Source organism: Saimiri boliviensis, chromosome 3, assembly GCF_048565385.1.
Source record: "Saimiri boliviensis isolate mSaiBol1 chromosome 3, mSaiBol1.pri, whole genome shotgun sequence".
In the NCBI taxonomy this organism is placed as follows: domain Eukaryota; kingdom Metazoa; phylum Chordata; class Mammalia; order Primates; family Cebidae; genus Saimiri; species Saimiri boliviensis.
The window spans coordinates 43,280,647-43,298,238 of NC_133451.1; the positions used below are offsets into that span (position 1 = coordinate 43,280,647).

The 17,592-nt window shown below is 33.5% G+C and overlaps 1 protein-coding gene across 2 annotated transcripts in view; it reads left to right on the top strand.

The window, feature by feature from the left end:
* GUF1 (GTP binding elongation factor GUF1) overlaps nt 1-17,592 on the top strand; it is a 20,975-nt gene continuing 3,383 nt past the window's right edge. The window contains exons 1-14 of one of the 2 annotated variants that reach the window (XM_074396077.1): nt 1-361; nt 2,337-2,448; nt 2,592-2,740; nt 3,018-3,098; nt 4,306-4,383; nt 5,154-5,237; nt 8,801-8,865; nt 9,353-9,556; nt 10,906-11,045; nt 12,203-12,326; nt 12,754-12,886; nt 13,604-13,747; nt 14,547-14,680; nt 16,980-17,081. In XM_074396077.1, coding sequence (XP_074252178.1) covers nt 197-361; nt 2,337-2,448; nt 2,592-2,740; nt 3,018-3,098; nt 4,306-4,383; nt 5,154-5,237; nt 8,801-8,865; nt 9,353-9,556; nt 10,906-11,045; nt 12,203-12,326; nt 12,754-12,886; nt 13,604-13,747; nt 14,547-14,680; nt 16,980-17,081 — 1,715 coding nt within the window. In that variant the 5' untranslated portion in view covers nt 1-196. The remainder of the gene's footprint in view (nt 362-2,336; nt 2,449-2,591; nt 2,741-3,017; nt 3,099-4,305; nt 4,384-5,153; nt 5,238-8,800; nt 8,866-9,352; nt 9,557-10,905; nt 11,046-12,202; nt 12,327-12,753; nt 12,887-13,603; nt 13,748-14,546; nt 14,681-16,979; nt 17,082-17,592) is intronic. The other variant, XM_074396078.1, reaches the window with a different exon arrangement.

Here is a 17,592-nt window from a genome sequence, read left to right on the forward strand (position 1 = left end):
CAAACTGCGCCACGTCTTCGGGGTTCAACCGGAGCCGGCAATTGGGCGGGACTGCCAGGGGTTCATTGTCTCCTCCGCTTCAGAGGCTCTGTTTGAGTCCTGTCCACCGGACCCTACTGGGGTACCTTCGAATAAAAGCGGGCTATGCTGCTGTTGCCTGGCGATACCCTCTCCTGACGCCTCCTCCGCCCCGGTCATGTTGACCTTCGTGGGTCGGGGCTGGGGGTGCGCACGCGCGCTCGCGCCGCGGGCCACCAGGACCTCGCTTCTGGTGGTCCCGGGGCCCCGGCCCGCGTTAACCTTCGGGGCTGCTCCGGAATCCTGGGCTACCGACAGGCTCTACAGCTCCGCTGACCTCAAGGTGACTGCCCCCTTGGCCATGTTTTAGAAAGTTAGAGTGCCCCATGCGATCTTGGAAATGTGCAAGGCTTCCTAGAACTAGCTTTGAACCCTGTTTGCGACTTGGTACAGTGGGACAGAGCAGAGTGTGAGCGCTGCTCAGGTTCCCGACTCTCCACCCCTCCCTAGTGTGACTTTGGGAAAGTCACTGACTTCCTAGGTTTTCTCATTTGCAATGTCAAATGTTGATTTGTTTATGTGAGCCACTGGGTCGAAGCGCTTTGCGTGGACTCATCTTTTTAATTCTAAAAAGCCTGCTGAGAAAGTTGCTAGTAAATATTAATATAACGTCCATTTTCCTGCAAATTAACTAGCTCTGTGACCTGGGTAAGTTACTTCTTTGTCACTCTCCTGCTTCATTTGTTGAATGCAGAACGAATCAAACATCCAGTCGCTAACATGTAAGATTTGTGTGATGTGAGAAGTGGACTTTTTTAGACTAATAACTAGAATTCAAGAAGTGATCTGTCTGTCTTTGTAGTTTTTTTAATTTCGTTCTACCTCAGCCACGGCAAACCTGTGTAATTTTGACTCTGCGGTGGGCGAGGGTAAGAGGTTCAACAACTCTGATAATTGTGAAGGGACACAGTTTGGGCAGGAAACTGAAGTGATTGAAGGCAAGCTATAAGTAAGCGGAAAAACAAAACTTTATAATTAATCAGCTTTAGTCCTAATATGCCGGTGGTTTTAAAAATGGATTTATGTTGCAATTCAGAGTTCTTAAAAATGGTGCAATTCTGTATAACTTTTGAACTGAAGAGAAGAAATCTATAGGGCAAATATCAGAATTAGTTTAAAAAAATTTTTGGCAAACTTTCAGCTGTAATTGTGCTTTTATTATCTGTCTTGTTTTGGGCTACAATGAAATAATGTAAAGCACATGTGAATTTTATATTTCTTTGTAATTTCATGGTTTTGCTGATTGTAAAATACAGATTTGATTGGAAAAATGTTTTGAGTACAAATAACTGGTATATTTTGCTTGATACCAGTTTCTAGCAGATTGTGGTGTGTTTCAGTAAACCGTTAAAGATGCGTACACTAAAAACCAGGATTTACATTTTTAAATATTTTTAAATTTTAAGCGTTAAAAGTCCTTTGTCTGATGTCATATTTTTTTTCTTTCTCACCAGAGAAGCTACCAAGTAGCAAAATTGTATCTAAAATAAAATTTTGAGGCCCAATTAGAAACACAGTTTTTGTTTTTGTTTTCGAGACAGAGTCTCAGTCTGTCACCCAGGTTGGAGGGCAGTGGCACTGTCTTGGCCCACTGCAACCTCCACCTCCCAGGTTCAAGCGATTCTCCTGACTCAGCCTCTAGATGAGCTGGGACTACAGGCGTGTGCCACCATGCCCAGCTAATTTTTGTATTTTCAGTAGAGACGGGATTTCACCATCTTGGCCAGGCCTGTCTTGAACTCCTGACCTAGTCATCCGCCTGCCTTGGCCTCCCAAAGTGCTAGGATTACAGGCATGAGCCACTGTGCCTGGCTGAGACACAGATTTTTAAATAAATCTGATTCCTGATTAAATGTTTGATAGGTGCAGAAGATTTCTCTTCTTCTACAGCTTTTTTTGTAGCTCCACTGCCTCAAAAGTTTTACTGGACAAGGTATTCTCAGGCCTTTAGAAGTTCTAAGTATCTTATGTTCTCCATTCATGATAACAAGTTCAGCTCCTGATTGGCCCTAAAAATGGTGTAGAAATGTTAAGTAAGTGATTGTTATTTAGCTATATAGTTACCTTTGACTATTAAACTGATGTTCCTTGTAATATGAATTTAGCCATACATGTCTTTATTCTTAGAAGAATATAAAACAATATTATATGCTAGAAATGATATTGTTCAACGATTAAAAGAATATTCTTTGAATTGGTATAGTTGTTTTATAGTATGCAAAATTTATACTCCTAAATGTGGTATTTCCCCTTTCTAGGAAAAACTTGACATGTCTAGATTTCCTGTTGAAAATATTAGAAATTTCAGTATCATTGCACATGTGGATCATGGCAAAAGTACTTTAGCTGACAGGCTCCTAGAACTTACAGGTATTTTCATTTATATTACATACTTAACTGATGGCTGAGAGTTACTGAGAATTACTTTCACCATACTCTTAAATTTTAATTTTGTAAGTAATATTCTCTTTCTTTTTTAAAGCTCAGAGAAATATCAGTGTTTCTGTTTATAGGGACAATTGATAAAACAAAGAATAATAAGCAAGTTCTCGATAAATTGCAAGTGGAACGAGAAAGAGGAATCACTGTTAAAGCACAGACAGCATCTCTTTTTCACGATTGTGAAGGAAAGCAGTACCTTTTAAATCTCATTGATACACCGGTAAGTTTAATACTAATTTTGCATGTATTGTTAAAGTCAATATTGTGTCAGTAGTGCAAACAGATCCTTGTTTAATTTTTGAACTGAATATTAAACATCTGCTCTTGCTTTTTTTTTCTTAGTGTTCTATTAGTATCAGTTGTTTCAAAAGTTCAGGCTACAAAAAAGAAACCAGTATTTAACAACTTTTATCAAGTAGAATCAATAAATTTCCAATAATGCCCTTTCCTAAAAAATTTCAGCTCACATTTACAGGTATCAATATTTTTGTTCTCAGGGCCATGTTGATTTTAGTTATGAAGTATCCAGGTCACTTTCTGCTTGCCAGGGTGTTTTACTTGTGGTTGATGCAAATGAGGTAGGTGCTTTTCATTTTGTATGATGTGACATGTGATATGACATGATTGGTTGTTTAGTTTTTCTTTAAAATGTGTTTTGGAAATAGAATTTTGTGTTTAAAAATTTGATTTATGCGAAATACCTAATGTAGATGATGAGGTGATGGATGCACCAACCGCCATGGCATGTGTATGCCTATGTAACAAACCTGCACATTCTGTACATGTACCTCAGAACTTCAAGTATAATTAAAAAATAGATTTAATCTGTCACCTATTCAAAATCATATGGTTTCATCCTGTTAACTTGAAATACTGTTATACTAAAGCATTCTCTGGAATTGACTAGTGTTTAAATTGGAATTTTTCAAAAGATTGTATTTTTTTGAAGTGTGATGTCATATAATCATTGCATCTTCCCCCCAAAAAAAGCCTACCAATTTTAGTAGTTCTTAATCTGAGCTTTCTATATCCGTTGTTAGCAGATCTTGCAAATAAATCTTTAGTTAGGCAATAATTTGGGGAGTATTAGGTTTTTAAAAATCAATAGCATTGCTAAGCTTTATTGTGCTGTAAACTCTAAAGACATTCAGCAGATGACCATATAAAAGCTGTGAAAGCTGTGAATGTACTTAAGTAAAATTTTGGTATATGTTTCTCACAAACTCTTCATTTAAAACCTAATGTTTTGTTGCTGGTTGTGATGGTGTTGTGTTAAGGCTTTCCTGATTCTGTTAAGGAAAGTCAGTCTCTAACTTATATAGGCAGTACTGAGCTTTATACACTGCCTTCATGACTGTGTTCTCTCATAAGCTTTGACGTCCTTGAGAGTCCATGTTACATCTTTGTTTCTGCAATGCCTGATAAATACTTTCTGAACTGAAAGTAATTATCGTAGAGAATGATCCAGATGCATAGAAAAATAGATACCCATAGTTGATTTGCCCTGTACCTTTCATTAAAGGCTTCCTATCTCAAACTTAGTAGACTGTTTGGTCACTCTGCTTGATGTGGTTATTGCTTTACCATCAGTGATTTTCATTTTGACCCCAAAGATATAAGCTGGAAAGAAAAGTATGAAGGGTAGTTACGTGGCATTTTATTTAATTTTATTATTAGCATTATGCAAAATCTCTTGATGAAGATGTGTGGATTGGTCTTAAATTACAAATTTTGTGATGGATAATAGAATGGTCATCTCAGTATTTTGTGTCTTGATCTTTTCAGGGTATTCAAGCTCAAACTGTAGCAAACTTCTTTCTTGCCTTTGAAGCACAGCTATCAGTAATTCCAGTTATAAATAAGGTAATTACAATAAGACAACAGTGTTATTTCACTTTATAAAAGTACAGTTGGTGTTTAAATATCAGTTGTACAATTTACTATATGAGAGATCTCCAGGTATTTATTAAATATATTGTGAAATTTATCTCTTTTTATTGTATGTAGTGGAAGTACAACTGAAACTCTGCCCTTGCACAGAGTTGAGAAGATACTTCCCCTGAATTATCGTGCCATTTCTGCAGGGTGGACAAATCATGTTTGCCAGATTAAACCATACACAGGAAATATAATCTAGGAAGAAACAAGATAACACATGAAGCATAACAGTTTATTGCTAAACTGAGCTCTGTCTATAAACTTCCATTTCATACTTTAAAATTATAATCTTAATTTTAAAATCTCCATTGCTTTAAATTATATTTCTTGATATTGGGGTTAAGTTTAAAAGAAGGCCATAGGTAAGACAGCTTGTTGTCAGACTTAATGTTATGTTTAAATTAACTTTTAAAATCAGTTCACATGCTGCTTAATTGATAAATTGCTGTTGATCTCTTCTGCTGCGCTGAGTAGCTAACTGCTTTAAGTTTTTTTGCATGCTTTGCTACCTAACTTCTCTTTTTCAGTCATGGTTATTAAATTGTCCTGCTAATATATCAATGATTTTTTTAAAAATCAGTGGGGTCAGTTAGGTTAAAATGGGTAAGCTTTTTACTGCCTTTGAATACTGTTAATACGTAAGTCATCTTATCTTTATTGTACTAACACATAATGGATTTTTTATTTTTTTCCAGATAGATCTGAAGAATGCTGATCCTGAAAGGGTTGAAAACCAAATTGAGAAAGTGTTTGATATTCCAAGTGATGAATGTATTAAGGTAAAATACTTTCTAAAAAGATTATACTTTGAAAAAAATCTCAGGTAATAGAGCTAAATGAAATTTAATGGTATTTGATAATCTGGCATTATGTGCTGTTTTTTATAGTTGTACAAATTCTTTTACTATTATTTCCTTTGATCCTTACCAGAGCTCTTTTTATATTGTTAGGACATACAGAAATTATTGCGATGCTGTAGTTAAAGGAACTGAGGGTCAAAGGTTTTATCACTGTCCTAAGATCACAGGGTTAGTTAGCCAGTGTGCCAGGACTAAAACACAGGCCTTCTGAAACTCCCTGCATTATTGTTTATTGTATTGTCATTTTGTCCAATGGAAATACCGTCTTTGAAGAGCAGGTTCAAACTAATTTAAAGGCATTTGTCTGTATCATTCTTGGAATTGACAAAAACCTATTTTATGAAAAGCTAGGTATACTAATGCTAGGAAACAATATATTTTATTTATATCAAAGTAGCTACCACTTTAAATTTGAATTTTTACTTACCTTTCAAATGATGATTTCCTTGTTAAACAGCCACAGCCAAACTGCTGTGCTACATGATAATGTTATGTATGTCAGCATAGCAGTGTAGTGTTTTTCTTTCAATCTCATTTAATTTTTGAAAGAGCAAGTCATATATGGTTTTATATTTTGGATTGTGTTATATTAAAATATGATTATTCTGATTTTAATCTTAACAAAAATCATTCAGATTCTTATTTGGTATATGCCAGCTAGCAGTATGACAGTGAACAAGACAGACAGGACCCCTCCCTCTTTGCAGGCAGTAAATAAATAGGTAAACAAAGAAGTAAGCATAGGAATTATTGACGAGGATAGAGATTGTCAAGGAAATTCATTCAACAAATTGTGTTTTTCTAGGTGAAATACCATAATAAACAGTGAAAAATCTTTTTTTTAGAGAGATATTATGACATGGAATAACTTAGCAAAAGCTTCTTTGATAATCTGAGACCTGAAAGGAATGAATAGTTTTCAGAAAAGCATCCCAGGAAGAGAAAAGAGCTTATGTAAAGGACTTAAATTAGGAAAAGATTTGTCATGTTTACTGATCAGAAAGGCAGACTGGGTAAGAAGGCTTTGTAGGGGTATGCAGGAATCAAGTCATGCTGGGACTCTTGTTGTGCTAAAGAGCTTGAAAATTATTCTAAGGCAATTGAAGAATTTTAAAGGAAGAGAAACAAATAAACCAGTTATTGGGGTAGCCTTACAGAGAATGGATCAAAGAGTTCCAAGAAGAGAAGTAAGAGAATCCAGCTAGTAATAGTAGCTCAGATGTTAAACTATTATTATTATTACTATTACTTTTTTCCCTGAGACAGAGGCTTGGTCTGTTGCCCAGGCTAGAGTGCAGTGGTGCGATCTCGGCTCACTGCAACCTCTGCCTCCTTGATTCAAGCAATTCTCCTGCTTTAGCCTACTGGGTAGCAGGGAGGACAATCACCTGCCTCCGTGCGCCCTACTAATTTTTGTATTTTTAGTAGATACACAGGGTTTCACCATCGTGGCCAGGCTGGTCTCAAACTTCTGACCTTGTGATCTGCCCGCCTCAGCCTCCCAAAGTGCTGGGATAACAGGCATGAGCCACTGTGCTCGGCCCAGATATTAAATTATTGTGGCTAAGTATTAACAATCCATATGAAGAGAAAGGGAGATTACCATCCAGGAGGAAACAACATAACACATAAAACATAATAGTTCATTGCTAAACTGAGCACTGTCTACAAACCTCTATTTCAAAATTAATAAAAATTAATAATCTTAATTTTAAAATTCATAAAGAACCTTAATTTTTAAATCTATACAATATTAAATGATGTATCTTGATTTGGAGTTAAGTATATAAGCAGCATGGCTGCCCATCGGCAAGGTCACTTGTTGTCAGATGCAAGAAATTGTGACATGGTAAAAGCCCCATAAAACTGCATATCTCAACCATATCTCGGCTTTCTGTTGAAACTGCTCTCTAGCTGTAATGTGACAGGCAAGCAGTCCAAACCCACGCCATCTTGGCTCCTGTGACTTATAATAAGTAATTAAGGTCTGTGATTTCTACCCTACCCAGACAATGTGTAAACAAATGCTTGTCTTGACTTTTGTGAACCACTTAAGTAACAATCACAATGTCAAAAGTCCCCTGGCCCTCAGAATGTCTGGAGCCCCTCACCCTCATCTTTGCCCAGGAATCCACTGGAATGTCTGGAGCCCCTCACCCTCATCTCCACCCAGGAGGTGATTTACAGAATCTACTAGCCCTCTGAATGTCTGAAGCCCTTTACCCCGACTCCTACCCCTCACCCTCACCCTGACCCCTGAGGTGGTTTTATGGGTATAAAATGTCTTGACACCCTCCTTTCGGGGCCATGGGTTGGAGAGACTTGAGTCCTCCATGGCCGCTGGCAATAAAGACCTTGCAATTTGGCATACTTTTGTCTTGGTGTTGACTTTCTGTGCTTGGGCCAGTACAACAAAATAAACCAGACTATTTCATTTTTTTCCTCTAGTAATGTTAAGCTGCTCTGTATATGGACATAGAAAATACACATAATTGGATGCAGTCAAGGTGGAGGTTTTGCAGGCTGCCTATAATGAGGAAAGAGTAGAAAGTGGTTGAACCAGAGTGACTGGAAATAATGGATCTTAGAGTCTCATCTGGGAAAGGATAGAAATGCAGTGGAGGGTGGAGCTGATGGACAGCATCAGGTAGTATATTCAATAGTTACAAGTTAAGGACTGTTGTAAAGAAAGTACTACAGTCTAGAGCAGTGGTTGTCAGTGGTGATGGTTTTGCCCCTGGGCAAATACTTGGAGACATTTTTGGTTTTCATAACTTAGGAGGGATGCTACCAGCATCTTGTGGGTAAATGAGGTGCCCTGGTTGCTGCTGAACAGCCCCAAAACAAAGAATTATCTGGCCCAAAATGTCAGTAGGGCTGAAACTGAAAAATCCTAGTCTAGAGTGAATGTGAAGGGTAAGTAGTTTGAAATCAGTATTTAAGAGGTAGTTCATTTATTACTGGCGATAAAGGTCAGTCATACCATGTGGTTTGAGTATTGGCTTGCTTTTCTGCTGTGAGAACAGTGAAGTAGTAAGATGCATTATAGTTTCATGCCATCCATATATATTGTTTATCCACACAACAACCTTGAGATTTAGGCAGAATATGAATAATCAGTTCGTTTTTTTAGATGATGAAAGTTAAGCTCGAGGAGATAAATACTGGTCAAATACCTGCATTCAATGCAAAGACATGATTGTTACCCAGACTTTGAACTCAGTCTATTCCTCTTTCAATACCATAATCAGGAGTCTCTTCTAATTCAATCCTAGAACCATAGAACCACCTAACTATGTATATTAGAAAAAGAGATATTTGTCAATATGCTGTTTGCTTTGTTTTTTTTCCTTTTGCTGTATTTCTCAAATTGTTAACTATTAGAATTTGTTCTTCCTTCAAATCATAAGTCACAGGTCATTAAGATAGAAAAGTATAGTTTTAACTTTAAATGCTTATTTTTTTCCCATGTATGCTCTTAGATTTCTGCTAAACTTGGAACAAATGTTGAGAGTGTTCTTCAGGCAATTATTGAAAGAATCCCCCCGTGAGTATTTTGTGATTTTTGTACTAGTTGTCGCTATTTAATAGTTCAAAAACTGTCTGTATTTAGTAGTTCAAAGACTGTCAGCTTGAACTGTTATTTTAGCTAAATAGATGTGGCAATTAGTCTTACAGGGAGTGAGAATAAATTTATTTGCTTTTAGTAATACATAGAGGGCAAGTTCAGTAAAGTAAATGAAAAAGGAAAGATGATTGATAGAGGTCTCTTCTTGACAGTCATAAAACGTACCTCAGTACATTGGCAGTTATTTTTCTTTGCTTTAAGCTGAACAACTATATTCATAAGTAATCTGTTAAAACTAGAGGTTATTAAATCGAATATATTTTATAAAAAGTTCTTTTTATTTAGGCTGTTGTATATCAAACCTTCTCAAGAACTCAAATTAAGTACAGTATCTAAGTAGCCAATATGAATTTTACTAAGTTTTTAATTTAGTGTGTATGTATTTACTTTTACTTATATTTACTAGTCCTAAAGTGGATCGCAAAAATCCCCTGAGAGCTTTGGTATTTGACTCCACCTTTGACCACTATAGAGGTGTGGTAGCCAATGTAGCATTATTTGATGGAGTGGTTTCCAAAGGAGATAAAATTGTATCTGCACATACTCAAAAGGTGTATGAAGTTAATGAAGTAGGAGTTTTGAATCCTAATGAGCAGCCAACTCATAAATTGTAAGTAATCTGCATTAGTAATTAAAATGCATTAGTATGTTTTTCTATTTCTGCTTTTTTCTCAACTTGGTGTGCTTAGACTGATCCTTATTTAGTAACTTAAAAAAAAAAACTATTTATTGCAACTATACAATAAATGCTTTGTCAAAAGGAAGCTCATGTGTGAAAGATAATAGAAACTTCAGTGGTTATAAATTACACTACAGGTTTTTATTCTGGATGACTAGTCATAACTAGGTTTAGGATCCAGGATCGATTATATGCTATATTGATATTTGATGAGACAGTGAAAGAGTTAGTTCCCTCCACCCATATCCATATTAAGTATCAATTTTGACATCTCTTTATAACTAGATTTTTTTACTATAAAGGTAGTATAGAAACCTTAATAAATCTTTGTGTGGAATTCATGGTGAAACCTTGATTAAAATTCTTGGGGAGTGGTATTAGCAATGGTAGTATGCATTACAAAAACACATCTGAATTGACTTAGAACTTTTTATTGAGTGCCTACTCCGTATCAGGTACTGATGAGACATGACCTTGGATACATAATTTGAGCCTTGCGAGGTCCTGTTTCCTCACAATAATTTCTCACAATAATTTAATTTCTGTAAAAATTATTGAACCAGATGACTATCAGATTACATTTGAGTGTTTAGTGTTGTATGTCTAACACCAACACTATATTGAGTTAGAAAATCTAATTTTACTGAAATATTTTCACATCAATTTATATTGAACATTATCACATATATACTGAATAATATCTTCATTTAAGGTTCTTATAGCTCATTCTAAGTATTAATTAGTTTAAATTTGTACGGAATTGTGTGTTTTCTTTAATTATCATTTTTTTAACTAAGCTTAACCTGAACTCATGGGATTTGTTCTTTTGCTACAGGAGGAGTATCAAATGGCCAGTTTGTTGAAAGTTCATATTTTTCTTGGATAAAAATTTACCTTTTTTTTTCTTTGTTAAAGAACATTTGCAACACCATTAATAAAAGATATCACAAGTAGTGTACATTTTTGTAATGCTTTTGTACTTACTAGTTTCACTGTATTTACAATATATTTTAGAAACTGCTGTTTAAATTGCAAAGGTTGGCAGAGTCATGAAAAAGACCTTAGGTTAATGAGTGGAGAGGTATAATGGATTGTAGATCTGGTGTGTTCATTTGCTGACAAGCTTCAGAGTTTGAGAATTGATATGTAGCATTTATTTTCAGTTTAACAGGGTTTTGTTTGGAAAGTGTATGATAGTTTCCTGGAAGGTAGAATTAATTGTGAGTTACGTGCTTGAAACATTAAAGCAATAAATATTTGCATACAATAATTTTATTTAGATATGCAGGACAGGTGGGCTATCTGATTGCTGGGATGAAAGATGTCACTGAAGCGCAAATAGGAGATACATTACATTTACGTAAGCAACCAGTGGAGCCCTTGCCTGGGTTTAAATCAGCGAAACCAATGGTATTTGCAGGTGAGGAGCTCACAAATTCAAAGGTTGAGGGCCACAATATTTTTAATCTAAAGGTCTGACTCTATGGTTAAAGAAAAATTACTACAAGATAAATATACATTCTGATTATTTTAAATAACCACTAATTCCAGCTTATTGTTTCACTTAATTCTTTATGCTGTTTATTAGTTTATAATTTCATATGTATGATGAAATTTTATGTGGGAGATCATTTAGGACTCGTTAAGAAATAAGCTTTTAAGGAAGCAGCTGTGATATATAGAACACAGTTATACAAATTTATTTCTTAGTTTTCTAGGAAGTTCATTATATTTTAAACATTCTACTAATTAGCATGTTTTTATTACTAATTATCAGTAGACATTGAGTGCCTTCATCTTCAATAGAGTTTCTTTAATACTGTATTGTACTCATGTAGACATGACAGAGAATGGTGTTGCCTCAGTATGCATAATTTCAGAATTGTTTACTTCCTTTACGTTGGAAAAAGGAAGACCTCATTGAAGGTCATCAGGTTATTCTGTGCTGAGTATCTAGCCCTTGGTTTTCACTCTATGGTCCTCTCTCACTGGGAATCAGGAACTGTGTTTACCCTTACCTTTAGGCGAAGTCAGTCATCTGGATTTTAGAGGACTTCAGAGGTGTCAGATGAAAAAGAATCAGTAATGGCTCCCATAGTTTTTGTCAGTAAATACCAAAAAGCAAAATTTAACTTTGGTTTTAAATAGATAATCTGCCTTAGAGAATTGAGAGTCAGCGTAGTTTTTCATTTCTACTCCTATATTTATCTAATAATAGAGTTTCATTTGAGTTGTGGAATGTCTTGTGCTTTTGTTTTTTGAAATACAATGTGTTTTCTTAATAGGACTAATTCACATGGTTTTAAAAATTTTCCCTGTGTTTTTTCAAAACCCTTTAAAACACTGGAGTGCAAATCTAGTTGTATATTCTTTAAGACTAATGATTTGTAAGATACGTTGAAACCAATTTAACGTAATACTCATAATTTTTAGCAAACCAGTATTTTGGACAATAAAATACAAGCAAGTAATTTACAAGGTAAATGACTAATTTTGAACTTGGCAGCACTACACATGTGGTTTGATTGTTCTGTAGATAGCTTATCACATGATAACTAGAGATCATTCTATCTCCAGGAATATATCCTGTAGACCAGTCTGAATATAACAATCTGAAGAGTGCCATAGAGAAACTGACTTTAAATGATTCCAGTGTGACAGTTCATCGGGATAGTAGCCTTGCTCTGGGTGCTGGCTGGAGGTAAGATTCATTCATATATATATATATATATATATATGTATATATATATATATATATATATTTATTTAGGAAAGGCAGGTTTTAAAAATATTTTTATAGGTAAGGGAGATATAAATGGTGCATTGTTCTGGAACATTTACTGAAAATAAGTTTGTATTAGTGTAAAGTGAATAAAAATTTTTATCTGCCTGTTTCATGTGTGGGTTGACATTTTATGGATAAGTTTTATAGTGATTTAAAATAGATTCCTGGTGTAAGATTTTAATCTTATTTAATAAAATTATGCTAGCATTTAATTATATTGTGAATTGTTTGAATGACTCTTAATTCCATCCCTTCCTTAAAGTAACAATATATTCATTAAAAAAAAAAAAAATGAAGCCTATGGAACATAAACATTTTGGAGTTTGTCTTGTTCATCCTCCAGGCTAGGATTTCTTGGACTTTTGCACATGGAAGTATTTAACCAGCGACTAGAGCAAGAATATAATGCTTCTGTTATTTTGACAACCCCTACTGTTCCATATAAAGCTGTGCTTTCATCATCAAAACTGATAAAGGTATTTGATATTTATTTGCATTAGTCTCTTGGAAAAAATAAATGTGTATCTATACAATGCAGGAGAAACTTTTTAGTATACCAGTAGCTTATTAGGTATTAAACCAAATATTTATTGATTACTAGTAATAAAAATTGAATTATCTTATGGCTAATTGATGAAGAAATTTTTGAAAACTACCTTAATGTCATATTTTTCTTAACCTGATATAATCTCAGCATTATCAAAACTAGTCTATTGCTAATAGTAAAAGGTAAAATTGATATCTAGTACAAAGATGAAAAATGTAAATTTGGTCATAAGTAATTGATCTCATAAAAAGTGAAGCATTCATTCCTGTGACTGGGAAATTTTAAATTTCAAATCAGTGATAAAAACAATATTGTATTCCATGCAAGTGACAGTCTGTTCATTTTAAATAAATATTAATTTGGGCAGTCTAAATATTTTCCAACAAAAATTAACTTGTTAAACTAATTATAATGTTTTGTAACTGTCAAGTTAAAATGTATTCTTCTGTCATACTTTTTCTAAATGGTCCATGAAATATGTTTAGTAAATATCAATAATTGGAATATATTATTTACTAATACTTGTTATTAATATTAAATGATTATAGCTGGAGGGATTTTAAAATATAAAACAAACTTTTAAGAAACATGATAATCATTATATTAAGATTTCTTTTTAAGTATTGCTGATTTTTCTAATTTTTAGGAATATAGAGAAAAAGAAATTACGATTATCAATCCTGCACAATTCCCTGATAAATCAAAAGTAACAGAATATTTGGAGCCAGTTGTTTTGGGTACTATTATCACACCAGATGAATACACTGGAAAAATAATGATGCTATGCCAGGTATAACTATAATACAATTTAATACAAAATTAGATTTTACTCCTCTAAAATAGTGATTTCCAACTCAGGTTTTAAAAGATTTCTTTCTGTTGAGCATACTGAATAAGAGATCTTCATATATATTTGAATATCTGTACATGTATATATAAGTATGTATACTTTTTACTTTGATTTTAAATAAGAAAAACATTTCTGATAATTTGTGTAATTTACTGATTTCATATTTTAGCCTAAAGAAATTTGATGCTTACTTATCCTGAAGTAGCTAAACGTATAATTTCATTTAGCCTTTTTGAGTAGTTTGAAAGATAATTATAGTACTTCAGGTACCATACATTTGAAGGTATTCCCATTTTGCTTTAGTTCTCACTGCAGTTTAATAAATAATTTAATCCACAAATGGTATGTAATTATATTTCTTAAAAATACTATTATGTGAAATACTCACATAAGATATTGGAAAGTGTCAAATGGTGACTTGCGTTTTAATTATGTTAAAAACTGGATTGTAATCTTGATCTTTCACTTTTAATTTCTCTGGACCTAATAATTTGTAAAACAAGAAATTAGGACTTTTAATTTTGGTTTATTGTTAAATGAAATAGTGTTTATTTTGAAAGATAAAATTGTAAAATATTAAAAGCTTTGGTAGAAAGCAGAATGTAATTGAAGTACAAAATGTTTCTCCCTGGATTATGAATACTGCTCATAAGTTTTTACTAGACCATTAGATAAGTACATTATTCCTCAATATTTGAGTAGGCTATCATTAAACTCATTTTTTTCCTTCCCTTTTTAGGCTCGAAGAGCAGTTCAGAAGAATATGATGTTTATTGATCAAAATAGAGTTATGCTTAAGTATCTCTTTCCTTTGAATGAAATTGTGGTAGATTTTTATGACTCTTTGAAATCCCTATCTTCTGGATATGCCAGGTAAAATATTAATGAGAATCTAAGATGCCTGACCAACCTTTTTGAAATATTGATGAGCAAGATTATACTAATTCTTCATTTATTTAGTAATTTCTGCTCTCTTGAAAATAGATGAGAATCATACACTAAGGTTAGAATGACTTGGAGCAACCTCATAGGTGTTACAGAGTACTTGTAATTTGCTTACAGGAGAAAAGTGTCCTTTCGTTTATGATCTAACTTTTCTTTTTCTTTTTTTAAAAAAGGTCCCCTTTTCATGAAAAAAGTTGTATTTCTTGTATCTTAATTAAGAATTAGACCTAATTTCAAAAATATACTGTAACCTCAAAAGCACTTTTAAAATATATTTGTATGTTACATAATCTCGAGCATCTATTTATATTTGAAAAATAGAAGTCCATATTCAGTCTGTAAAAAATGCTAACTGTGCCCCTGCATTTGTGAACACTTTAATAACTTAGTCTTTCGAGGAACAGGTTGTCTACATCATGAAAGCTATTGGGTATCTCATAGGAGTACATGGAGAAAAGTCAGATAAACGTGAAAGGAGAGTTACTATTAAGTAACAAATAAGGAACTCAGGGCATAGCATTCTGAGAGGCTGTTTGTTGTTGTTGTTGGAGCATTTAACTCTAGATACCCTCACTATGCCCTAATATCTTATGTTACAGGATAGTATATAGTAGAATACAGATATAAAACATGCTAAAGCAGAAGAGGAAAAAATGAGCATTGACATCTATATACTTCCCACACAGTGCATGAATATTAATATTAACATGCAGAGACAAATTCCATTGATTAGAGAACATCCTACAGTGACTTGGAAGTTTAATTTTATTTATCTTGTCAGTGAAGAGAGTTAGCATATATGATAACTCTTCTTATGAAGGAATCTTCATGTCCCTTTGTGTTGAGAATTTTTTTTCTACTTTGCCACCCAGTTTTTTTCTCATATGTGTCTTTCAGACAAGACGTTGAGCAAGTAAGTGGCAATGGAATTTAAAGTAACATAAATTGAGAGGGCATATTAAAATTACCAGAGTTGAAAGAAGATTACTAGGTTTAATATTTATAAATATTTTTAACAGAAGTCTGTCAGTTTTAGTTTGCATTTGGGTACTACTTTCTCAATTACAAGTGGTCTTAAAAAGTCTTAGTTTGGAAACTTAAATACATTTTGAATTTAATGAAAGAACATGATTTATTTTTGAACTACATAAAAATAAAATATTCCAGCTTCCAGCATTAAGAAACTTTTAATATTTGGACCACAACATAGTTGGAGCTATAACAGCCTCAAAGTTAGGGACCACGTCTGTTTTATTCTCTCCCTGTTATATTTGTTTTGTATTCTGTATGGTGCTTAACATGGTGTCTTTCATACAGTAAATGTTTAATAAGTGATGCTTCCTGAAGAAAGGATTTTAACAGTACTTCTGACAATAATCTGGTAATAGAGTATATTGTCACTTTATGACCATCCTGCTGAAAATTTTTAGAAACAAAACATAATTTTGCAAGTCCAGGCACCAATTGTTTTAAAATTAAGACAACAGGAGTATACATGCTCTTGTCTGTGATTGGGACAACTTGTAAGCCTAATTGTTAGACTTCAGTTTTATAAGTTAAACATTTAGATCTTGTTTTGACATTGCAAGCTTTGACCACTTTGTTAAAATAGCTGAAACTAAGTGCTCCTATATATGCTAAAGTGGCTCTATTTTAATGCTTATTATGTACTAGGCATAGCTCTTAAGTGGTTTACATGTATTAACTCATTTAATTCTCACAAAAGCCCTGTGAAGGGAGGTTCAAGCTGAAGGGCCAAATAGGAAATCCAAAAGTCTCATTTATTAATGGCATTTTATGAGAGCCATAGTATTTATTAAAACATAGAGTTGTCACTGGGAATAGAAAGCTAAATAGAAACTCAACTCATGAATCTGAAAATGATCCATTAATATATAATATTCTCTGAAGCCTGCCAGCTGCTGGGAACATTGGGAAGACATGATATTTGTCTTCAACAAACCATTTTCTTTGTCAGGTTCACCAATTTCTTTCCCTTCCCCCTGTAAACATATTCCCCTTGCTTTGGCCGGTGATTTAATAAACATAAAAAGACGATAACATTTAGATCCATTTACAAGAAACTGTGTATGTAATATTTTGATGGAAAGTTAGATCTCTTTGGGGAGTGAAATGGGGCAGAAAATAGACATATTGTAAAGAGTAAAAAAGCTAATCTCTTAAGAGGGAACTGTAATATTTATCACTTGGACTTTTTTCCTTTTAGTTTTGATTATGAAGATGCAGGCTACCAGACTGCAGAACTTGTGAAAATGGATATTCTACTGAATGGAAATATCGTGGAGGAGCTAGTAACTGTTGTACACAAGTAAGCTTAATAGAAGCTAATCATGGAATGCAAAAATACTCACTTTTGATATGTTTTTATTTTTTGCTTATTTTTATTTGAGCAGCTGCATTTAAAAAACTATTAAATGTAATTAAAATAGATTTCACACTACTTGCTTTGCTTTCTCTTCTTTTCCACACTTTAGACTACTAAAAATAGAAAAGAAACAGTTATAATAGTCAAAAAGAATAGTGTCATAGAAATGTTTCCCCTTACCATGTACAAAAAAAAGTTTAAAAAATCTTACGATGATGGATTTAGAATTGGGAACAAAAAGTTTTTTTATATTTGAAAAAAAATTATAAAAAGGAAAAACCTGTGTTCAAGAAACAGCAAATTGGTTAAAATAAATTATGCAACACACTTATTGTTATTTTAAGCCATTAAAACTTATTAAATAAGAGGGTTAGAATATATCATAAACACTGATCATACTAAAAAAAAATGTAAAAAAAATGACTAGAAAGGTAGTATGTTTAAAATAAACATT